The sequence below is a fragment of the Plasmodium fragile genome (assembly GCF_000956335.1).
Source record: "Plasmodium fragile strain nilgiri unplaced genomic scaffold supercont1.34, whole genome shotgun sequence".
Taxonomy (NCBI): domain Eukaryota; phylum Apicomplexa; class Aconoidasida; order Haemosporida; family Plasmodiidae; genus Plasmodium; species Plasmodium fragile.
In genome coordinates this window covers 147,384-172,437 of record NW_012192614.1, presented here as the reverse complement: position 1 = coordinate 172,437, position 25,054 = coordinate 147,384, and the positions used below count along the sequence as shown (strand labels likewise).

The 25,054-nt window shown below is 37.7% G+C and overlaps 3 protein-coding genes across 3 annotated transcripts; 1 reads left to right on the top strand and 2 right to left on the bottom strand.

The window, feature by feature from the left end:
• Nucleotides 1-741: 741 nt before the first annotated feature.
• Nucleotides 742-6,063, top strand: AK88_03144 (uncharacterized protein; the record flags this gene model as incomplete). Its single annotated transcript, XM_012480766.1, has 4 exons — nt 742-791; nt 1,146-5,496; nt 5,637-5,711; nt 5,971-6,063. 4 exons carry the CDS (start codon nt 742-744, stop codon nt 6,061-6,063), a joined length of 4,569 nt encoding a protein of 1,522 aa, XP_012336189.1.
• A 995-nt stretch (nt 6,064-7,058) lies between these two features.
• AK88_03143 (uncharacterized protein) lies at nt 7,059-12,803 on the bottom strand (the record flags this gene model as incomplete). The annotated part of the gene is made up of 1 exon (XM_012480765.1): nt 7,059-12,803. The coding sequence occupies one exon, from the start codon at nt 12,801-12,803 to the stop codon at nt 7,059-7,061; it is 5,745 nt and encodes a 1,914-aa protein (XP_012336188.1).
• Nucleotides 12,804-15,843: 3,040 nt separating this feature from the next.
• On the bottom strand, nt 15,844-24,102 carry AK88_03142 (uncharacterized protein; the record flags this gene model as incomplete). Its single annotated transcript, XM_012480764.1, has 1 exon — nt 15,844-24,102. One exon carries the CDS (start codon nt 24,100-24,102, stop codon nt 15,844-15,846), a length of 8,259 nt encoding a protein of 2,752 aa, XP_012336187.1.
• Nucleotides 24,103-25,054: the final 952 nt, after the last annotated feature.

Genomic DNA, 25,054 nt, shown 5'->3' with positions numbered 1-25,054 from the left:
TTTTTCATTTTTTTTTTTTTTTTTTTTGTTTTTACTTTTCCCTTTTAATTTTTCATTTTTTTCTTTTTTCATTTGTGCTTTTTCATTTTTTTCTTTTTTCATTTTTGCTTTTTCATATTCTTCTTTTTTCATTTTTTTACCTTCTTTTTTTGTTCCATTTGCCGCCTCCATCGTTTCCTTTTTTTGCCAATTGCATACATTGCGAAATCGCCTTAGTCCATACACTTGTTGGAATTTCGCATGCACTCGCTTTGTGAGCACACATAAATTACACGCGCGAAATGTGCATACGCTTAAACGCAGAATGATATATATATATTTTTTTTATACTTTTGTTTTTACCCATACGTAGTATACATAAACAGGGAACATGAGTGTACAGGATGTGATAACCTCACGCCTGCAGCAAATATGTATGCACAAAGCAAACACATTTTCATCTTAAGCATTTTTTCTTTCCATTTCTGCAGTTTTGTTAATTTTTATTATTTACTAACTCTTCCCAGTTGAGATCATTTTATACTAATTAGGCCATAAATCATATTTTTCACCTAATTTAGGAAATCTTTTTTTTTTTTTTTTTTTTATTTTTATGACCACGCCCAATTCTGTACTTTTTAAATAAATTAAGTAAAAGAAAGAAAAAGTCAAAAATGCCTTGTCAATTTCACTTTTGTATATAATATATGCCAAAACTTGATTAACTAAACCCTGAAGAGAAGAAGAAACGAGGAAGCAATAATGTCCTTGCTGTATCAGAAAACCCTGAATTTATTAAAAGGAAATAACAAGTAAGATGCATACATAGCGTATTTACCTGTGCGGTACATGGACACATATAATCTGAATACATTCTTATATCTAAGGATGATGTATGCTCCCCCCCGCCTGGACGCACACAAAAAAAGGCAAATATCTGCGTACTAATGTAGAACTGCTTTTGAGGGCCACATGTCAAATGAACATTTTTTATAGTGAGAGTTCTTGAGTGTGTCCGCATAGAGGTGTACTGTGCGTGTGTTGTGGTCTAACGCGCAGATAAACCCTCAGCGGAGTTGGGGGGGATATGCCACATTTGAACACAACCTCATTTGTACCTCATTTTTGTACCTCACGTTTGCACCTTATTTTTCACCTCCTCGCAGTGACGTCAACGACATTCGAATAAACATAAACGGCCAGAACAAAAGAGGACACAACAACTCTGTGATCACGTCCAAGTACACCATCTGGAACTTTATTTTTTTCAACGCATATGAGCAGTTTCACAAGATATCCAACGTTTACTTTTTGATCATCGGTATTCTGCAGTTAGTGCCGCAGTTCACCGCAACGAATAGGCTACCGACCATTTTGTTTCCGCTGACCATTGTGCTAGTGGCCAATGCTATCAAAGATGCGTATGAAGATTGGAACAGACACAAGACGGACAAAATTGAAAACAACCGAATGTGCTTCGTTGTGGCCGATGATCAGACCAATGAGGACACGCACAGCAAATCCTTTTGTAAAACTATATTTAAAAAGATAAGAAGTTTTTTAATTTGGAACAAAAAAGTATGTAATGTAGATAACTCCTCTGATGATGGAATATACGTCGATGAAATTACGGACGTGGATACTTTTATTAGCAGTTTTGAAGGTAGTTTAGGACACATCTATGGGACTATTAAAAAAAGATGGAAGGATGTAAATGCAGGGGATATAATTCTTTGTAGAAGGTCTGAATTTTTCTGTGCTGATATTTTAGTCCTAAGTACAAGTGACCAAAATGGAATTGCATTTGTGGAAACATCCAGCTTGGATGGAGAAACGAACTTAAAAGTTAAAGAAGCAAACGGATTTGTGTTCAACATTCTTACGTCGGATAGAAGTAAAGCAATTGATAAGGTAAAAAAATTGAAGGGATTTATAATTAGTGAAAAACCCAATAAAGATTTGACGACCATGTATGGTACAATCTATTTTGAGAAGGATGAAAAAACGGATCTAAAATCTAATGACGATTTGTCGGAAATATTAAAAGAAACCACAGAGTTGATAGAAAACAGGCGAAGAAAAGTGTCAAGTGCAGATTTTAGTAGAAATAGTAGCAGCATTGGAAATACACAGGAGGATTGGATAGGTGAGCTAAATGACAACAGTGCAGACAAATATGTTAGAATCCCATTTGACGAAAAACACTTCGTTCTAAGAGGTTGCAAGTTAAAAAATACCGACTGGGTTATTGGTATAGTTATATATATTGGAAAGGAAACCAAAATACAAATGAATTCTACCAAACCGATTATCAAAACGAGTAAATTAGAAATATTAACCAATAGGCTGACGATTATCATTTGGCTCATTCAAATGATTATATGTTTCATATCCGCTTACTACAATGCAGTGATTGTAAGCATGTCCAAGAAAAGTAAATATAAGTACTTGCCTTTTAACTTACAAGAATCCAAAAAGCCTTTTATCGTCGGAATTATTTCCTTTTTCTCCTGGGTTGTCATCACAGCAAATTTTATTCCCATCAGTTTGATTGTCACCATGAGTTTTGTAAAAGTTGTTCAGGCATATTTCATTTCATGTGACAAGAATATGATACATAAAGTGGTGGCGGATATTCCCACCTTCGGAATGCATAAGGAATCTGCAAGTTTGCGAGATGAAAATTCAGTGGAGTTGGACATAAAAGAAACCGGTGAGAAAGTTCATGCGCACAACAATCAGACCGACAAGTGGAAAATAAATTTGGCGCCAGAACAAAGCACTGAAAGGAAGGAGGCAACAAATGGGGAGATTAACACTGGCGGTAAGAACACCAGCACGGGAACCAACAACGGAAATAGTAACTCCAATGGGAATGCTAATTCAAATGAACGGAAAAAAACGCATACTAGAGTTATCACCTTTAAGGAGGCAAAGGAAAAGAACTACATATATTTCAACGCCGTACCTAGAACGTCCAGCTTGATAGAAGAACTGGGACAAATCGAATACATTTTCTCGGACAAAACCGGAACGTTAACATGCAACGTCATGGAGTTCAGAAAATGTGCCATTAATGGGATTTCTTATGGAAATGGTCTAACTGAAATTAAGAAACACATTTTAAAAAAAAAGAATATGGCCATTCCAGAAGAACCCGTCGTTAAGTCCACGGAGAAAACGCCAAATGTAAATATAGTAGATGAGGATTTGGTAAATCATCTGCACGATGTGACGCATTTTAACCATGCCGCTGTGATAGGCTTCTTCCTACATTTGGCTATTAATCATTCAGTCATTTGTGATTATGGAAAGAACCCCATGACGACCTATTCGTCCAGTAGCCCAGATGAGGAAGCCCTAGTATATGCTGCAAAGCATTTTGGAATCACCTTCTTGTACAGAAGGGATGGTAAGTACGGAATTAGCATATTTGGTACGGTTTACGAAATTGAAACGTTGGCAATTGTTGAATTTACAAGCAAGAGAAAAATGAGTAGCGTTATTTGTAGGATACCCGTCAGAGCTACATACACAGGTGGCGGTGCCGCTGCTGGTGATGAGGGACGTAAGGGCAAAGACGGAACGGGTACCGTCAGAGGCACTAATGATGGGGGAAGTGGAAAGAACCAACAGGATCAGAAACATGTAGGAAGTGCGAAGGGGGAACACTCGACTCTTGCCAAAAACGAAATGATCAAATCCTCTCGATGTAAGAAAGATCCTCTGGATGAACACTTCGTAAGTGGAGGTAACAACCCCCAAAAGGGAAATACACAGAATAAAGAAGAAGGCATAATAACTTGTAAAAACTGCAAGGAGTCCAAAATTATGCTTTTTTGCAAAGGAGCTGGAAGTGTGATTTTAAACAAATTAGCAAAAAAGACAGAGATAGATGAAATCACGATTGAACATATGGAAACGTACGCAGACGAAGGGTTAAGAACATTGTGTATCGCACAAAGGGAATTAACAGAAGCGGAATTCGCACAATGGTATAAACTATATAAAGAAGCCACTGTAAGTATAAAAGACAGAGAAGAAAATTTAGAAAACGTGGCAGAATCTATTGAAAATAAATTAACCTTGCAAGGAGTAACTGGGATAGAGGATAAATTACAAGAAGGGGTCAGTTCCACAATAGAAGATCTAAGACTGGCAGGTATTCACATATGGATGCTGACTGGCGATAAAATAGAAACAGCAATGAACATTGGCATTGCTGCAAATTTGATCGATAATTATTCGGAGCAGTTTATCTACACTGCAGACTTAATATCATGTGAAGAAGCACTGATGAATAAAATTAATCAGGACATTTTCAATATTGAGAAAACGTTAAATTTGCCTCACTACGATTTTAATGCCAAAGTTAATGATAAAAAACCAGGTTTTTTCAGGAGTTGTTTTACTGTCAAGGAAGAAAGTAATTTATCATTAAGTCCAGATGATTACAAAATGTTAATTAGCTCATTTAACCACGTGTTAGTCGTAGATGGGGGATTGCTAGACATTTTGTTGAGCAAAAAATTTGAAAGGAAATTTTTTTATCTTGCGGATAAATGCTCTTCTGTGATATGTGGCCGAGTGAGTCCATACCAAAAAGGAGCAATTGTTTCGTCAGCCAATCGATTGTTGAAAAAAATTACTTTAGCCATAGGCGATGGAGCTAATGATAGAAATATGATCAACACAGCTAACATTGGAGTTGGAATTAGAGGGCAAGAAGGGGTACAGGCATTTAACTCCTCAGATTATGGTATCAGTCAGTTTAGGTTCTTAAAGAATTTGTTACTAGTACATGGTAGATTATCCTACGCCAGAATAAGCAAATTGGTGGTATACATGTTTTACAAAAATATTGTTTTAATTTTCCCTTTGTTCATCTTCGGATCGCTTTCTTTATATTCTGGGCAGAAAATATACTACGAAATTTTACTCCACCTTCATAACATTTTGTTTACGTGTGTTCCGGTCATAGCACATGCCATATTAGACAAAGATGTGAGCTTAAATACAGCATTGGTAACTCCGAGCTTGTACAAATTAGGAATATATCATTACTATTTTAACATTAGTACATTTGTATCTTGGGTTATTAACAGCCTTTTTCATGGCCTAGTTGTTTTCTTATTACCTCTATACTTTTTATCCTATTATAATATTCCGAGTTCTGATGGGACACCTTACGATATGTGGACAGTTGGAACTGTCACATATTTTCTGACCGTTTTAGTTGTCAATTTAAAAGTGCTTCTGGAGACATACTACTTGAATGTTCTCCCGCTTACCGCTGTGTTTATGAGCATTTTGTCCTTCGTCATCCTTGTGGCGGCCTGCTCCTTCATGTGCTTTGGCAGTAATAACTTCTTAGGTACAGCTGTAATATTAGCAAAATCGTTACGATTTTGGCTAGTTGTTTTGTTAGGCTTATTTACCACCCTGTCCAGGGACTTCATCTATAAGGTGTTCAAGAGGAACTTCAACCCTGAGGTGTACCACTTCTTGCTGGACCAGGTAGTGCGCGAGAGGAGGGCGTTAATAGAGAACGTGAAAGGAGCGAGTCAACAGGGAGAGATGAAAAGACGACTTACACCCCTCACCTGAACCTGGCACCCAAACGTTTATTTATACCTTTTGTCCCGTATGCACCGCAGGAAGACAAACCGAAAGGGGAAAAGGCAGCTGTAAATCCGCTAAGTTCTGACACCTGTCAGAAGGAGGAAGAAATTGTACGCACTTAATGAGAAGCCGTAAAGGCCGGAGAAAACAGGCCTCGTCATTTATAGGCATTTTCTCCTCCCTTGGAACAACAATTGCGTTTAACGTGGTTACGTCGTTGCAGCGTTTTGGCGGGTGCACTGTTTTCACCTTACCGCGCTCGGTGAAGACAGTCATGCTGCATTTTAAAGAGCCTGTGCATCAGTACATATCTCTTCTTTTTTGTTTCATGTTTTTCCCCATTTTTTCCTTTCTTTTCTCCCCGCGTAGAAAATCGAAAAATGCAAATCTCTTGGATACGCATTTAGTGAAGTAGACCCCGCGTGCGTCAAGTTGATTAGAAAGCAAGACAAAATGATTTAAGCCACCCCTTCCACGTTCGTATTTTGCTGCGAGCTTGTTTTTGATTAAATTCAATTGAACAACTTTGCAGTTCCTTATGTGTGTACATACGCGCATACGTATATTTATATATAAATATATATGTATATGCTCGTGTGTGAACATGTGAGTAAGTATGCAAGGAGGCATATACACCCACCTTTTAGTATGTAGCCTAGGCGTTTGTGCGAGAGCACAGCCATTCGCAATAATGTATGTACTTTTTTTATGTTTTTGTGCGGGCAAAACGCTGTTCCATCTGGGTCACGGCCACGCTGGCATACTCAAACCTATAACTGAAACAGTCGTACCCGTCTTCCCAATTTTGTCTACACCTCCCGCACATGTCATATTTTATGTGTGGCTTTCACTTACCGCTTATTCCATGTCAAAATTTGAATTTGTTATTTATGTCAACTCTTTTGAATAAAATTTTAATAACCACCACTGTTTTTGCAAAAATGATTACCCTTTCGTCACTTTTGGGAAATAGCCAAGTAAGGTATAGCCCACAAAAGCTGACCTTTTTGAGGATAACTATAACGCGGGGTGGGCAAAAAAAAAAAAAAATGTGCCTCACACGGTTTGTTTTGTTTTGGTTTAGTAAGTTATGCTATTTGAAGTTAGCTTATAACAAAAAAGTGGTCCCTTCGACAAGTTTAACAATATAAAAAAGGAAGTGACGTGAAAAAAGAAAAAAAAAAAAAAAGGTGAGCGCACACCGAAGCGGGGTGCTTAACACGTGGTGTTATACATTTATTCCGACTAGGATATGTAATCATAAGAATGTACACATATGCTGACATGTAAACATATGCAAGTTGTCCCCCTTTTTTTTGTCCATTTTAGCGTGGCCACCTTTTTCCATGCACCTTAACCGTTTTCTGTGTTTATCTCTATCTGGGCTACGTAACGTTTGGGATGCACACGGTAGTGGTGGGAAAGAGGCGCACGACTGGCCGGGGGAAGGCCTGCCCTCAAAAGTGCGAATTGTTGTTAAACATGTCATACTTGTCGTACTGCGAACTGCTGGACATGTAGCTACTCTGAGGAGGCATGATGGACAAGTGGTTGTTGAGCGAGTAGTTGAATTGCCCAGACATGGAGTTGGCCGCAAAATCGTTGGGTGCAGATTTATTCATCTTCTTCTCCTTCTGCATGTCTTCGATTTGCTTCTTCATGGTGTCGATCTGATTGGTGTAATCGCTAATAACTTGAATGAAGTATAACATGGCTTGGTCCTTATATCCGCTGGTCCAAACAATTTCTAATATGTAGTCTGGTTTGAGTATATCATAACAAACGATCAGGCACGCACACAAGGCTTCTTTATTTTTAATTTCGATGAAAAAATTTATTAAATCTTCCACGTAGGAATTATTTTTGGAAACTCTTGCAATTTCGATAGCATCTTTATACTGTTCCTCTTTCTTAGAAAGATTAATAGCTTCTTTATATTTTTTATTTTTTTTATAAAGCAGAGCTGCGATTCTTCTCATTTCTGAAAGTTTGTGATTCTCCAATTTGTTGATTAAATTTGTTTGGTTAAAATTGTCATATTCATCAATTGAGTTCCTCAAACTTATGTAATCATCATTTTGTAAATAAATTTCATTTAGGGTTTCATTTACAGCAGTTATATTTTGCCCTTGTATATCTTCCAGATATTTTTGTATGAGAGGTAAATTGTTGGACTTCTTCAACGTTTGTACTAATCGATTGTTATCAATTTTGTTTTCCAAAATTTTTAACAAATTATACAAATTTAATGGGTGCTCTTCTATATAAAAATCAATTACTTTGTGTATGATATCACTATTGGTGACTTTGTGAATCACCTGCATGAAGGTGTCTGGTGTGTAGGCAGTGGGGGAGTGTTTTATAATGGTGTCCACCGCTAGGTTGTACTCATCGTACGATATGTACAAATAAACAGCTTCTTTCAATAAGTATTCATTTTGGCAAACATCAATTAATTTCCTTGTGTTCATTTTATTTGCGTAGTTTCTTATGAACTCCATTAACTTCTCCGGTTTGTACTTGGCGTACAGGATTCCTAACTCGGTGTAAATTCCCACGTGTGCTCTTTCATTGTTTAATCCGTTCTCCAGTAGACTCATTAACTCATTTATGTATTTTTTCTTTTCATAAATTTTAATAATTTCGTCCAGGTGGTCCGCATGCATGATTAATTGAAGTCCTGCTGTGTGTGCATGCTTCAGCTGCTTGTACTTAACACAAATGAAGTTTACTTCTTTCCACGTTTTGAGACTCTTCGCCTTTTTGGCTGCTTCTATAGCTAGCGAGTATTCCTTCAGCTTCAAATAACAAAAGGTTAGTTTCTGATTGTTGGGTATGCCGCCGTACAATATTTTGGCCACTTCATATTCTTGTTCTTTAAACAGTCTATCTCCTATTAGCTGCAAGTTCGCGGAATTCGTAGAACCAATAAATTTAGTCATTTCTGTTGTTTTTTTCAATTTCGCGTAGGCATAGAGTAGCTCCGAATCCACCAACACATCCTTTAGCAAATTTTGATCCCTCAGGGTGTTCAGATATGTTATTAAATGCTCGTAAAAATTATTCTCCTTGCATTTTGTTATAACTTCTTTGTACGCTTCTGGGTTGTTCGATTTTACGAAACTATCTATGGCGTCAATGATTTTGTTTATTTTTAGTTGCGCCTTTCCTAGAATGAACCACACATCATTGTTGTTGCACTTTTGTGCGTACTCTATAGCTCTGTTTAGGTCATCTTCGTAGCTTTTCGCATCTGGGACAGGCTGCTCTGCGTCCTGCGATTCAGATTCACCGAGCGAGCCAGTCGCCTCGTTACTGCCTCCGAAGAAATTGTCCGACCGCTCCTGATATCCATAGCCTCCTCCCTCTCCCAACTGCTTCACATAATCGTCACTCTCGTTGTAGACAGATGAACCCGCTCGAGAAAATTCATTTGGATAAGCGATTTTATTACTCACTTGCAGGATTTTATCTAACAACACGGACATGGCTAAAGTGTAGCAATTGAACTTTTTATAAATTACAAAGGCTTCCTCCCTCAGCTTATACTGATACGCAACCGATGCTATTTGTAGACCAGAAAAATTGTCAAGTCGGTTGATATACTCCATCACTTTTTTCGAATCCGATTTGATGGCAGTCAAGATTAGCAAGTTTTGTAAATTCTTATTATCACTAAATTCGCTATTATGCAACACGATTTTTTCTAGCAACTCAATTAATTCACTGCTTAGCTTTTTCTCAATAAAGGCTTTAACCGTGACGGTAATTTCTTCTGCGTTATTAGATTCAATCAACGTTGATCCGATGACCTGATCGATTACGTTTTTTCTGTACTTGTTAGATTCGTCTAAAACCTTTATCCACAATTCCATGGACTGTCTGGATACTAAATATTTGGCTTGCAGTTTGAATAAGCCATTTTTGCTGGTTATATGGATTAACTCCTCGTCGCACTCTCCGTTCGATTTCTCGTACACGGTATAGGCTAAATGGGGGTCCAGATCTTCGCAATATTTTCCTATCAATTTTTTATCATAAAAATTGTTATTCTTTAAGAAATTCTCTGGATCTTTATTCAAGTCAATGTATATTTTGGCCAAAGCATTATGTAGTTCAATATTTTCATATCCTTCATTGGATCTGCTTTCCAGCCAGGGTAACAACAATTTTAGCCTATTCCTCTTTTCTGCTATTTCGATTAGGTTTCCTATATTGGAAATATTTTTTATATTGTTCAACAGATTGAGGAGGAAGTCTTCCGAGGCATCCAGGTCCAAGAGTACACCGATCACCTTGTGAGCATTATTTGGATTAACCTTAATTACGTACACTTCGATATATTTCAACAAGCTATTTTTATACAAATATTCCGCGAGCTCCTCTATATAGTTATGTATGTCACACACGTATATGAGTGGACGGGGGTCGGACAATTTGCAATCCTTTAAGAAATTTTTAATTTGTTCTGGATTGTACATTGCATTTTTGTCTTTACAAATTCTGTCTAACTCTTGTATGTTGTTTATCTTGACACACGCCTCAATATATTTAAACATGATAAAATGAACATCTTCAATTTTCAGGTTTGAGGAATTTTCCGCGTTGCCGTAGTGCGATCCGATGTCAGATGCGAGTAGAATGGATGACGTGTCATCGTTCATGTTTCCATAGGATAAGGGATCTGTCGTTTTGTTGGTTAAGTTAGGCAAATGGGTCAGGATCGAACTAACAAAGTAGAAAATTCCTTCGTAGTTTTTATTCTCCTCAAATTTGTTGATAATTTTCTTGATACCTATTTTATTATAGTACTGGACGCAGATCGAAATGACGACCTCCATATTTATTTTGTTCCCTTTCATGAAATCGAATAGTATATCTTGACACACAGAGTCACTTAACGTAGAAAAGTACTTTTTAATCCAATCGATGGAAATCCCTCTGTTGGGGATAGACCCGTCCATGTTATTGATATTTGTATTCTTCTGAAAGCACGATGATTTTGTGATGACCCTTTTTATGTCGTTCAAATTGGTGTAGTTTTCTAGGGCCCTCTGAAATAATCCCTTCTCTTCACACAAATAAGCTATTCTGTTCTTATCATAGTAGGTAAAAATATCCATTTGGAATAGAGTTTCTGCTACTTGCACATTGTTGTACAAGTTAAATTCAAACAACTTGGTTTGTAAATTTTTATGCTCCGGTTTATTGTCCTTCAAAAAGTCCAGCAGTATCGAGGTGGCTTCTTGTAACTTTTTCTTACTCAGCAGATAGTCAATAATATTATTGATATCAAATGGGATGTTATTTTCACACAGAAATTTTACGTACTGTACTGCCACTTCGTTGTTACTACCTTTTCCCTGCCTGCTATCACTTGTACTATTACTGCTATCGTTGAAAAAATCCATAGCTTCGTTTTTCGAGGAGCTACTTATATCTGTTATGGTAGAACTCGCGTCTTTCTCGTTACTGTACTGAGATTCGTAATTCACAATGACAATGAATATGCTGACAAAATCGAAGGAGATTTGTTTAAAGTTGTTCAAATAGCTGAGGACATTATTAAACATATTAAGAAGGCAGTAGGTGGAAATTATTTTATTGTGCGCCCCACACCTCAGGTAAATATTCAACGCTAATCGCAAATCTAGCACTTTGACTAAGTCTCCCAATTCTTCCGAGCAGGTTAACTTATCATCCTTAATCCATTTTTCCAGGTATTCCTTCTTCTTTTGCAAAACGACTGGTTTCACCAACTCGATCGATTCGTATGTATTCAACTTATCATACTCGAGGAGCACTGAAAAGTATAGAAGAAGCGGGGATAGCTGTCCTGATGCGTTCTTCTTGGATTTGAAGCTGTTCAGCACTTGCTGTGTTCGCAAGGGGGGGATAATTCTAATGTCTGCATTTTTTCTAGTCATAATCAAAACAGCTTCGGCAACTGAGCTCGAGTAGTCCTCATAAGGCTTGGTGTTCTTCAGTAGACATATAATTTTAGAGGCCTTTTTAAAATCCATTTCGTTAATGCATTTTTTGTAAGCACTTATGTAGTCGCACCCTGGGTATCCATATTTTACGCAAAAATTTTTTATAATTTTATCCTTATTATCAAAATTGGACAATTTTATATGGTTTATTAAATTGGGGTAGTTAATGGTGATGTAGTAAATTTTGCCTTTTTTGTTTACCGCATATATTCCTTCCCCATTTTTGCTATCACAGCAAATGAAAATATTATCTTCGCTAATTTTTTCCTTCACCAGTGGGGTTAGTGTCCCTTCATCAAATATGTACACATAGCTGCATTTTGTGACCATGTATATCACCCCTTGCAAAGTGTTTAGGCTGATATAAATTGGGAAATCACTAATGTGTTCATTTATCAGATTAATTTCCTTCACAATTTTGTATGGCATCGTGCCCCCCTCCGTTTTGCTCGTATATATATCCATCAAGTGGATTCTCGATATAGTTGAATTATTTTTCTTTTCGACAAAACAGAAGAGCGGCTTTATCTCCCAGTTATCAAATATAAATGATCCAAAGCATCCTATAAATCCTTCAATCGTTTGGTGCAATTTCTTATCACACGAATAAAGTTGCATGTACCCATCGATGCTTTTTCCTTGATCCTGTGTAGATATTCCACACAGAATGCACCATTTCATATCCTTATCTGTTGCATAGTATAAAATTTGAGAATTGTTGTCAATGAACACTTGTGCCTTCTCGAAAACCTTCGTCAAGGTGTAATTTTCCTTCTGCTTCTTACTATTGTGAATATCTATGTTCCAATGGTACACATTCTTCTCACAGACAATGGCAATGGTGTCATTATTTATCCACTTCCAATAATTCATGTACTCATTTAAATTTAAGGAACATATTTTTTCCTTGGTTTCTATGTTAAAAACTTGTAAAAATATCGTGTTCACATTTTTTATCGTTCCTCTCAATGCTAATATGGGGTCATTAGGGTGAATAATAACACTCTCTGCTTTCATATACTTCCGCGTGCTTATCTTATTATGCAGGTTTATAACTACCACTTGGGTGTTTTCGTTCACATTTTCTTTAACGCATATAAATTTGTCTCCTTCGATGGATACATTCCCTAGACGAAACGACTCATTCTGGATGTCATACGTGGACAGACTATCTGCCACTGCGACAGATAAGGGGTGGTTGGAATTCATTCTTTCGACAAATTCGAGGGTCCTTTCGTTGCTGTATATCTCACGTGTTTAGGCATGTATTCACGTGTGCGGAGGTTCTTCAGCGTGAGAGCACAATTCGTCGATAAGGCCAACAGGGAAACTGACAGGGGGCGGCCTCTCCCTGGGATGTCAACAGTCGCAGAACTGGGCAAGGCGCGAAATCGCGTAAGCACAGTGTAAACCAGGTGAGCAATGTGAACGTGGAAAACTTATGAAAAACGCGCATCTGAAAACGCTAAAAGATGCGCATTCGGGAAAACGCTAAAAACGTTATTACAATCAAGATATGCAAAAAAAAAAAAAATAAAATAAAACAAGAAATATGCATATATGGGTATACATATACGCGTAATGCATATGGGGCCACAGGATTCCTTTTCATTCCATTATGACATGCCTACGAATATAAACTTCATGAGAAGAAAAAAGGAAAAAAAAAAAAAAAAAAAAAAAACTTCACGCAACAAGTATATTTATACTTTCATCCCATTCTTATAACTCGTTTTGAAATACTGCGCACGAAAATGTGGGGGTGGGGAAAATGGCGCCGTGCAACTGATAAAAAACGGGGAGGGCTTTTTTCTGTGTTATCAACTTTGAAAATTGTTTCGTGTGGCCATATCAAATCACAAAATAACGCCTCATTCTGTGGTGTCCCTTTTGGGGTTTTCTTCCTTTGCTCATTTGCGTATTAAATTGGAAAAAACTAATTACCTCCTTTTTTTAGTATCTTTTTGCAATGGTGTTTAATTTCGTACATTCTATTCATGACTCATCGTTCGTTCTTAATGTTATTAATTTTATTTTTTATTTTTTTTTTTTCTCGCATACGATATGAAATGGGAAAAATAAAAAAAACGAAACAAGAATGTACACCCTCTTACCAATTCTAGCGGAATACAAAATAAAGAGCAAGTTGTTTACTCTTTTTCGTAAAAAGAGTGAAAGCTTTTTAAAATGCGCCACGTTCAAATTGTTCAAATGGTGTACTCGTGCGGTGTTACGTGCGAACATATGCATATACACATATACGTTATGCGTGAATGTGTATTAAGCTTGACCAAATCATGTGCTTGCCCGCAGTCCTTTGCCTTTCCTTGAGAGTAGCACAACTATTTCCTGTTGGGTGTGCCAACTCTGGCATTTTTCGACGCAACAGAAGAAATTTTAAAAAAAGGTCAAGGGGCGCAAACCTAAATAGGCGCATAGCACGTGTGCATACTTCTCCTTAGAGGATATGTTACCCTTTTCGTCATTGTATGTACATGGTATTTTAAAAAAAATGGCAACACGTGCCGGTAAAAAGAAGCGAATTTAAAAGCGCAAAAAAAAAAAAAAAAAAAACATGTTAGTGCTTCAAAGTATACCCATAAAAATAATTAACAACGCAAGTATAAATTTGCGCTTTAAATAAGAACTTCTGAAAGTGCCCACTAAAAGCAGTACTTATATAGACACTCTTTAAAAAAGCAGCCTATTAAAAAGGCACAAAAAAGGAGAAATCATAAAGCAACATAAAAAAAAAAAAAAAAAAAAAAAAAAAACATGTTAGTGCTTCAAAGTATACCCATAAAAATAATTAACAACGCAAGTATAAATTTGCGCTTTAAATAAGAACTTCTGAAAGTGCCCACTAAAAGCAGTACTTATATAGACACTCTTTAAAAAAGCAGCCTATTAAAAAGGCACAAAAAAGGAGAAATCATAAAGCAACATAAAAAAAAAAAAAAAAAGATATCCACTTTCACCCTACAGCTTTATTGCGAATAGGTTTTCAATTTTCTCTCCCACCGGTGTGTATGCCTGAGTATGCTCAAATGCTCCTGTGTATACATTAATCCTTTACGTGTTATGAGTTGATTTACAAAAAGCCTAAGCGCATTGAAAAAGAAAAACAAACTGCCTTCAATAATGAACCTTTGTAATTTGTCCAAAATGTAAATGGGCTCATGACATTTTTAAAAAAGACCCAGAACTACTAGTTGGCTAAACAGCACCAGTCACGACTGTAGTGATGTCCACGTTGGGGCAACAAAATTTTAGCAATTTTAAAGAAATTCTTCATTTTATTTGGAAAAAAAAAAAAAAAAAGTTGTAAAAATTCAAAATGAGCGATATAGGCACACCCGAAAGGTGCGTACAATCAAAATGACACAAACGAAGAGGAAAAGTGGGACACAGGTATTCACAGGTGTAAACATATACATATGCACATTACGAATTCCGGTTTCTTCTTTTCCTATTAAGAATACAACTCATACAACAAATTAAAGATGAATGCAGTTAATTTTAAAATGAAAAAATTAATTTACTGTGAATCCTAATCCTTTTAAAACACACGGCTTTAATTTACGCGTCGGATTTTCCCCTTAATTCTAACCAACGCACGAAGACATAAACAATGGGGATCCATGAAGTCAGGTAGCCATGATGCGCAACAAAATGCGATTGTACGCGTCAAGGTGCAGCTTCATACAGCTCTACGCCGCAAGTCAATATATGCATAAAAATAAGTACCTCCCCCCAAAAAATAATAAAACAAACATATACAATTCATCGCATGCAATATTTTATACGTTCCCCTTAATTATTTAAAAAAAAAGGAAAAACAGACAAACATTTGCAGCGCAGTGTCAGATGCTCATTTTATGAAACACATTAATTGTGCCTCCATAAAATGTAGCTTCATCCAACACTGTATAAATATGCCGCCATAAAAACAAATGGAAATTTTTGTACTTTACAGAAAAGATTTTCGCTCCTTAAACACTCGTAGGCCAACATTTTAATATATGTACACGTTTGTAAATCCTGAAACCTTTAAATATGCCTTCTCGATTGAATTTAAAAAAAAAAAAAAAAAAAGGACAAATGGGTGCAGATGTAACTATGGGGAAAATTAAACAGTGTCACGTTTGTCCTACAGTCTTTTATTTTAAAAAAAAAATTATAATAACAGCGCGATACCATATTCGAAATAGTTTGCCCTCACTTAGTTTTTCAATATTGCTTGCCTTTTTTATTCCACAATTTTTTCTTCGGCCACGAGTCCACTTATCTCATCGTTTATTTTGTCCTCAATTTTGGTACTCACGTTAGGTTTGCTCTCGATTTTTGGACTCTCTGTCAGTTTCACCTCAGCGGCCATATCTCCATTCGGTTTTTCATCACAGTTTAATCCCTCTCTTAACCTCGTCTTGTTGTTTACACTTCCGAGAGAATTATCCACCCCTAACCTCGTCTCATTTACACTTCCAATCGGTTTTTTTGGCTCTAACCTCGTCTCATTCACACTTCCAGCCGAGTTTTTCCTACTTTTCGACTCCCCCCCCAAGACGCATCCATGAGGCACAGTTGCCCCCTTTGTATCGACGCAATTCCCGTTTTCACTTAAACCTTGTGCGCTTTCTACCCTCATGTCATTTTTGCCCAATGCAATATTCGGGATAGGCGTATCTTTCTGGTTGCACAAAGGGATCGTGGGTTCACATTTCACTTTGTCCCCATCCGAGTTCCCCACTTTGATGAAAGCCCTATTCTGTATGTCCTGCATTAATTTAGTCCTCAGCTGAAACATGGAACTCTTGGCGTTATCATTTTTTCGGACTACACCCATGCAGCTGTTGAGTCTATTAATTCTTATCTTCCCAGTTATTTTCTCACTCTCTTTTGTTGCACCTTGTTCTTTCGTTACTGCTTCTTTGCTTATCGGGGTGCAATTTTTAGAGGAGGGAAGATTTTTATTTTTTTTTTTTCCAAAAAAGGTGTAATATTCATCTAGTAAATTTTCATCATTTAGCATTATGGAAAACTTCTTAGGATTGGCCAAGATGTCTTTGTAACATTTGGTAAAATTATCCACGATAGAAGATAATACAATAAATATGCCTTCGAGGTTTGGACTTTTTGACATATCTTCACCAAGGTAGGTACCCAACTGCTGCACAGATTTTTTCGTTTCTTCGTATCTCTTTTGTGCATTGGCATACTTCATTTCGCTGTCTTGTAAAATACTTTTCATTTTTTCTTTAAAAACTTCTTCGTATGTACATTTCAACTGCTCTCCGATGTAATTTATATCTTTATCGATTGAAGCTAGTAGAATATCTACCGTTTCGGACGACATTTTGGACGCCACTGAAACGGAGTTTAGGTCATTTTCTAGAAGGTTCATATTTAAATTTGGTAAATATGTACAAAGACTAACAGTGATATAGTGCAACGAGGTGATGGTATTATCTATGGACGATTTAAATTCGGTCAGCTTCAACACTGATGATAGGGTAAACCCTAGAGCAACTAAATCTTCATTGTCATTAACACCATAGTTGACATAATTGCCCCATTTGAGAACGGCCTTGAGCAAAGACCTCAACCGTATGCTTGATCGTACTTCCTTCACAGCCTCGTCATAGACATCCAAATCCTTATTTATTTCATTTATCATTTTTTCATATTTTAATGAAAATAAACAAATTTCTATCTTACATTGACATTTATCCATATAAACAAATGGAATTAGCTTCCTTTCAACATCTCTAAAATGTTCTTCCTTCACATTTTCATGTTCCAGTTTTTGTAAAATGCTGTCACTTTCTTCCTTCGTTGGTAAAATGTGCAATACCTTTTGCAAAAACTCTGTACTCATATTTTCAAGGTCGAATACGCTTATCTTCTGCACAATTTCTTGGGTGCTCATTGGAAATCGTAACAAGATTCCGATGTTCTGAGCTCTTGTTCTATCTAAAACGGTTATTAGTTTTTCTTCATTGCTTTTTTTCTTCTCTTCTGTGCTTTTTTTTACAATTTTCTTTTCTGCTTTTACTCGAGCGAATAATTTGTGAACAGCTTTTGTGTCTATTAGAGTATACTTTGCTTCCTGTGTTTTTATTTCATTAAAAACGGTTCCTTCAATTTTGTGCGTTGGTAATAGTTGCCAGTGTAGTTTAATTCCTAGGGGTCGTTTTTCTTGGACTTTGACGAACTTCTTAGGTGCAAAATTCATGGGGCATTTTTTCATTCCCATTTTGGTTTTTTCTCCCATTATGCCTTTACCTAATGCAAATGGGGGTTTGGGAGGGGGGCCTGGCATTTTCTTCCCCATTTTTTTGGGCACCCCTGGCTTTACGCTACTTTCTTTTTTTGTATCCCCTCCTGGTTCCTTGCCCTCCGTGGTCGCTTTCGCAGGGGGCCTTTTCTGTAGCGCGGATGGTAGAGGGGGCGGCGGTCTTTTTTCCTTTGCTTTCCTGAGGATCGCCTCCACGGCCTTTGCCTTTGTTTGACCCTCGGTAGCTGGTTGCTTGGTCATTTGCTTGGTTGCTAGCGCGGGGGGCTTCACTACCACGCCTGGGTCCACTTTAGTGTCAGCTTTTTGTTCCACTTTAGGGTCCATCTTTTCGTCCACTTTAGTGTCAGCCTTTTGTTCCACTTTAGGGTCAACTTGTTGGTTTATTTTGGCGTCAATTTTTTGGTCTATTTTGACCTCCACGTTTTTCCCCGCGGGCAGCTCCCCCTTCGAGATAGAAGCGGGGGGGGGCACTACAAGGGACGTGGAATACCTAGACATAGTGGACCTATCACTTTCTACACTCAATGTGGACTCAATGCTGCTCTTTTTTATAACCTTTTGGTCATACATTTTTTCTAAATCGTTTACTAGGCAATCTGTATTAGCTGCCTTCTCCAGGGTAGCATTTTCATTTTTATCAGATTCCTCCTTCACACTTAAGCCACTCATTGCACGTTTAAGATGTCCTGAATCATCCACAGGTTCAATCAGTAGAAGAGGCATGCTGTCGTATGTGCCTAACTCGTTCGTGTCATTTACTTTTATTTTTACCAATTCACCACTGGGCAATTTTCCGTAGAAAAAATCATTTCCTTCTATTTTTTTTAATATATCATTTTTTGTGTTAGTCTGTTCTATCCCTTTTGATGGCTCGTCCTTTTCCATCATGCTATTCAGAAAACTTTCATTGTCCTCTATAGTTTTTTTAGGATGTTCCTGGACCATTTCCTTTTCATTCTTTCTTAAATCAGGTTCCTCTTTCGATTTTGCAAAATTTGTTTCTTCCCTCATTTGGTAGTATGTCTTGTTGATTTCCATCTTGGCAATTTTTATTCCGTCTATGTTTGTGATCACTTCGGAGGGGCCCTCGTTTTGCATCTTTTGCGTCGAGGGTTCCTTGAGTTTGTTCTGATCGGAGACTTCATTTGGTTCGCTGGGTGTAACTTCCTTTTGTGTACCAATTTTCACTTCACTTGTTTCTTCCCCTCTTGCCACACTTGTCGAGCTCACCGCCTCGCTCTCCCTGTAGGGATGCAGTTCCTTAAGGTGTAGGACATCCCCAGGGTCCTTTGTCCATTCGAACGTCTCCTCCAAGCGATGTAGCGAGCTCACCTTCCTACACGGTTCTTTCGAAAGTACCACTTCTGCATCCTTACCTGCAGGTACCTGTTCATGCTCCTTAAACAGATTTGCACTGTCCTCCAATTTTTCGTACACATCCACATGCGTACAACTGACATTTGTACTGTCCACATCATTTACATGCCTTGCTATTTCAGTGGGTGTTTTTATGTCTACATCATGGGGGACGATTTCTTTAAACTCTTCCCTAAATTCTGGGAGCTCGTTTAAAGTTGAGGAGTATCTAATGGAACTTTTTTTTTTTAAAATCTTAATTCCCCATATGGAGACAATAAAATTGAGAGACTTACTCAAATCATTGTTGCACAACTTTAAAGAAAAATAAATTTTCAAATTCGACAAATGAGTTATTTTTTTTAAATACTGTACCAAAGGAATGTTTACCTTCAAAACATGATTCTTCACAAAATTGTACATACTCTCTGTCGGGTTGGTAATTACTTCATATTGCCTCTGTAAAAAATCCTTTAAGGAAATTAAATTTGAAAACGATCTTTTGGAGGACAACAAGGAACATACGCTTTGTTTGTTTGTTAAAGAATATTTGTCTTCTCTATTTTTAAAACCAAAGAGAGATGTTAACAGTTGCGTTATATTCGTAGCGTTGTATTTTATTTTGGGCTCCTTTTTGTTGAAAATTGAGTAACCACTATAATTTATCTTCGAATGGGAATCCATTTGCTTGCTATTGCTACAGTTTGACTTGTTCCTTGGGTCCCTGTGCTCTGGTGACGTGTACCGCACGCGTTCTCTACGTTTCTGTGATGTCTGCCTTGTTTCTCCCATGTGATGGCTCGGCCCGTTTGGCTCGTGCTCCTTATCACTGTGCTGTTCGCATCGCTGCTCTATGCACTCTTCATCATCATCATCTTCTTCCTCATCGTCGTCCACTGTTGCCATACGCTCCCGTCTGCAATTCACTACATTGTGGGCGCTTCTTTCCTTCCACCATCTGGATTTTCCCTCCTCCTCTTCTTCATTTGAATCGTCTTCTCTCTCTCCCTTTGTCCTCCTTCTTCCCTTATCCCTGACGCCCGTCTCTCCCCTATTGTGCCTTCCCCCATCAGGGGCCGAAATGGCAGTTATGCTGGCTTGCAGATCATACACAGCACGCTCCGAATCAATGGACTCGAAGGATTTATTTTTTTCGAAAATTTTCAACGATTTCAAATCTTCCATTTTGTTATGACCCCTTAAATTTCTTTTGTACGCTTTCATGCAGTCACTTCTATTAGCGGAGTCCAAAATGATGGACAGCTTCATGCCATCCGGAATGTAGCTTTGGTAATTGCTGTTAATGTCCATGTCTTCTTTCCTTATGTGAAGAATTTCGGACGAGGCCTTCTTTAAAAAACCAGTATGGAAAGAATACGAACTTGAAAATCCTTTATGAAATTTTTCTATATTTTTGTGTCCAATTAGTATGAGAACATCTCCACATATGATATGTTCCTTGGTATTCCCTTCAGGGTCATGTGTGAAATCGATTGTCACATATTTTTTTTTGTTCTTCTCGTACGACGACACGATGTTGTAACTTAGGTTGTTACATTTTAAAAAGTATTCATATCCTGATTTTTCAGACGATACACCTTTATTTCGATCTTCCCCTTTTTTCTGGTTTCTCTTTCTATTTTTCCTTAAAAACTCGTAAATTTTTTTTTCCTTCCATGTGGAGTCTTTTTTATGTTCCGCTTCTCCTACATTCGACACATCGCACGTGGGTTTGTTCATCACGGACGAGAGTGGTTCATGCAATTCCTCCGAGCTGCTAACCTTCTTTTGCGGAAAAAATGTGCACGATTTCCTCTTTACTTGCGCGTTGGTAGTTATCTTCCCTTTGGACCTTCCCCTTTGAATATTGTCACTGTCCGGAATGCCCTCATTTTTGTAACTGTACACGTGATCTATCGATGTTGGTTCTGGAGAAACTGAACTGAGGGATCTGGGAGAATAGTACTTCCCACCATGTTGTCTTATTTTGTGTGTGATGGGGCCCTTGCCGCTACGGACGTGGAACCGATGCGAATTCGTGCCCCTTCCATCTGCCTCCCCCAGTTTTCCTTGCAGACTTCGTTCATAGTTTGACCCACTAAACGAATTGGCCGAGTTAGACAAATGCGATCGATTCGTCGTATTAAGTGAAGCCTCCTCGCAGCTGTCACGGAACCCATTTGAGCCGTTCCTTAATCTGTAACAAGAAGACGTCTTCTTCAATTTATTTCTCACACACGCAGTTGGTTCATAGTTCCTACCTATAAAAATGCTGTTCGCGGTGAGATCACCCTTTGGTACGATTAACCCGCTAGGGGTATCACTTTCGTCGTATGGAATGTTATCCTCGCTTAATTTTCTACCACCGGGTTTTTTATACATTCCATAGATATTTCCGTTTCCTTTTTTTACGCTAGCCCGGTGGTGAATAATCTCGTCGGAGTAATCGCTGCTACCCCTTCCTTTCAAGGGAGCATTCGAATCGCGTCCATTTGGGGTTCCTGATTTTAAATTCCTCTCCACAGAAGAGTTCCTGTGAAAGGATTCATCTTCAGGAAGGCCTTCTCCCTTTGGTTCTTCATTCCGTGTGTAGTCCTCATTGGACTCATCAACTTCGGTGCATTCCTTAGGGTTGTTACATTGGTAATGACGTTGGTTTCCACTATGTTTTTTTTTACTTCCTTTAGCACCTTGTTTACCACTTCGCTCACCACTTGGTTCAACGCTTTCGCTCTGATCCTCGCTTGTGCCCTCACCTGTGGACGCCTCTGCCCCAGCGGTGTCGTACCCACAATCGGACAAAACGTCCAGGTGAAATTCCTGATTATCTTTGTAAATAATTTCATACACCTCAACCGAAACGGAGCACATGACGTAGTCGCTAAAAATAATGCTCTTCAACTTAAAGGGCACATTTTCGACTTTTTTATTTTTATTTTTCATTAATTCATAAATGTAAAAAAAATATCTTTTGTGAGAAGACTTCCAGTAGTCAAATGGGATCCAAAAATGGTGATCCTTCACTTTATTGCTACTTCTGTAATTTTCTCTATTTGTTAGATCAAATCCCCAGGAGTTTGAAAATTTGGTCTTCTTCTTTTTCTGGGAACTGTCCATCTCATTATCGTATTCTACACTTTTCCTCCCATTCAAATTTAATGTATGGTATTGCATTTTGCTAAGATTACTGACGGGCTTACTAGATTTATATCCGTTCCTGGTGAAAGTTATATTGCCTCCCTTAAAATGGTTGTCATATGTTGTGGGGTAATCTTCGCTGTTGCAATTTCCAAAATGGTAGATATCATCCAAGGAATCAGAGGTTTCTCTTTTCTTCGTATAAGAATCATTCTCGAGGGATTTATCCTTATAGTTCTTACTGCGAGGGTCGGAATCCTCCTCGTTGTCATATATGCTTCCACTTCCCTCATATTTGTCTCTTTGCAGATTTGTCATTCTGTTATCAAGTGAGATACGAGAATGCCCCCCGCTTTCTGCTTCGCCTCTCGCTAACAAATTATACGTGTCGTCCGATTCTTCCTCGTTAGAAACAGTATCATATTTGTTTCCAAAATAGTTTGAAGATATATTCGTGTCGACGCTATCCTCTACATCCTCCTTATCGCTGTTACTTATTTTGGACGATTTGTAAAGGATTTCTTGAATTTGGGAAAAGGTTAAAGTGTTATCTATGACTAGCATGACACAAGAAAAAATTAACAAAATGAAGGAGCTAATTTTATGGTAATTAATAATAGCAAAATTGTCTTTTTTGTTAAAGTTGAGCCAAAATAGGATTGAGCTGCATATGCTTAAAATGTATTTCAAACTTGGGTACTCCTTTTCTCCAAAGCTATAATCCATAATTTGTGAGTTGAAAAAATTTTCATATTCCTGTTCTAGGGTTAAACTACTCCCATGAACATCCCATATGACATAGGATTGATAAAGCATAGCACTGGGAGATTTTCCAAAGGTGCTTAAATCGTAATAACACTCATTTACCTTAATTAAATTCCTGTATTGAAAATTCTTGGGGTTCTTTTTTATGTCTACCTTCTTTAACAAATAGTCTATATTTGCAAACACATTTTTGTTATACAGCTCTAACCCTTTGTAGTAATAATTGATAGGGGGGTCATTCAGATATTCATTCGAAATTCTCTCCAGCACTTTTATGTAATTGGACAAATGGTACACATTGTTGATTTGTAGCTCTACATTTTTGGGTAATCTCCATGGTTTTTTCATGACTAGCAGTCTTTTGGATATTTGGAACAAGTACGTTTTGGTGTACTTGTGCCTGATATCATCTGGCACCATCATGTAGTTCGTTAAATTCAGACCTGTTATTGAATTGTGTTTGTGGTCTCGAGGAGGATTGCGGCTCTGGCCTTTGTTGTTGAAAATGATCAGCTTATCGCGCATACTCTTGCGTCTAACTTTGCTTCTCTTTTCACTTCCATTCCAGCTTTCGTTTCTACTTCCACTCTGGCTTCGGATATCCCATCTGCTGTTCCTTCTCTGTGCATTTCCAAAATGGTCGAAAACGATGTCGCCCCTTCCGTTCACGTTATCATCCGATAGGTCGTTCTGGACGAAATTTTTGAAGCATATCATGTTCTCATCGTCCTCTTGTGAATTCTCAATGTTCCAAAGGGTTTCCTTTGGAACTCTTTTTTTCCTGCAAAAGGAGTCAATTCGTATGGCCTCCATTTTGCCAACACGTTGGTGATAAATTGTGTTCATTCCATATCCCCTCTCTTCTTCCTCCTTCTCCTTTTCATTTGTGTTGCGCCTCTGATGTTTCTTTTCTGTTGTTCCTTTTGCGTTTTTTTCGAGGTGATTTCTCATGCTAAATGTTTTTCATGTGTTTTTTTTTTTTTTTTTTTCTTCTTTGGCATGGAAAATTATCATCATAAGAGTCCTTGCGAAGGGGGGATGTTAATCGAAGCATTAAATTTCGATTGGTCCGCAACTCGATCGTTACAATACGCAGCTGCTACTGTGCTTCGTTGTGGAATTGTCCTCCCCTCGTTTGTACTATAGCATTATTCGCTCTAAATAATGCTACTTTGTGGTGTGTTTTTTCTTGTGCTTGTTCCAAGCGATTCCTTTCTCACATTTTTTTTTTATATAGTTCCTTCCTTCTTTTGCTTTGTTCACCCCTTTTTTGTGCGACCTTTTGGGGGTAGCGTAAAATGTTTCTCCTTATTGTTCCTGTGATATTACACCCTGATCGATTTCGATTTTAATATTCCACTTGAACGGTTTTCAACGCAAAAGAAAGAAAAAAAAAAAAAACCTATTAATAATCCTGTGACCACTTCGACTATTGCTGGAAAATCTGTTAACCTAAGGACAAAACAGGATTGTTTCCTTGAACTAGAAGGGGGATGATACATATATGAGTTGGTACACATGCATACATAAATGTATATACTCTTTTGGAGGAAAAAGGAGACAACGTTCTTTTTGATCCGAACAAATTTGCTATGTATTTGAATAGTTTACGCGCGTAACTGTTCAGGCAAGTGTTTTTTTAATTCTCAATTTTGATAAAATATATTTTGCTTTAAGACATGTACACGTGCGGTGGTTCAAGGATGGGAAGAGCGGGTACTTGGTGCGTGACCGAATAGAAAAGCGAAAGGAAAAGAAAAAGTAAAAAAAACAATGAAGAAACCTTCAAAATAAAGAATACAGCGAAATAGTACACCATATTGTAAATACTCCCGAGCATAGCGAAGCAAACTGTGACATATGCACATAAACACAAAAGGACATTGCCGAAACGGACGAATGA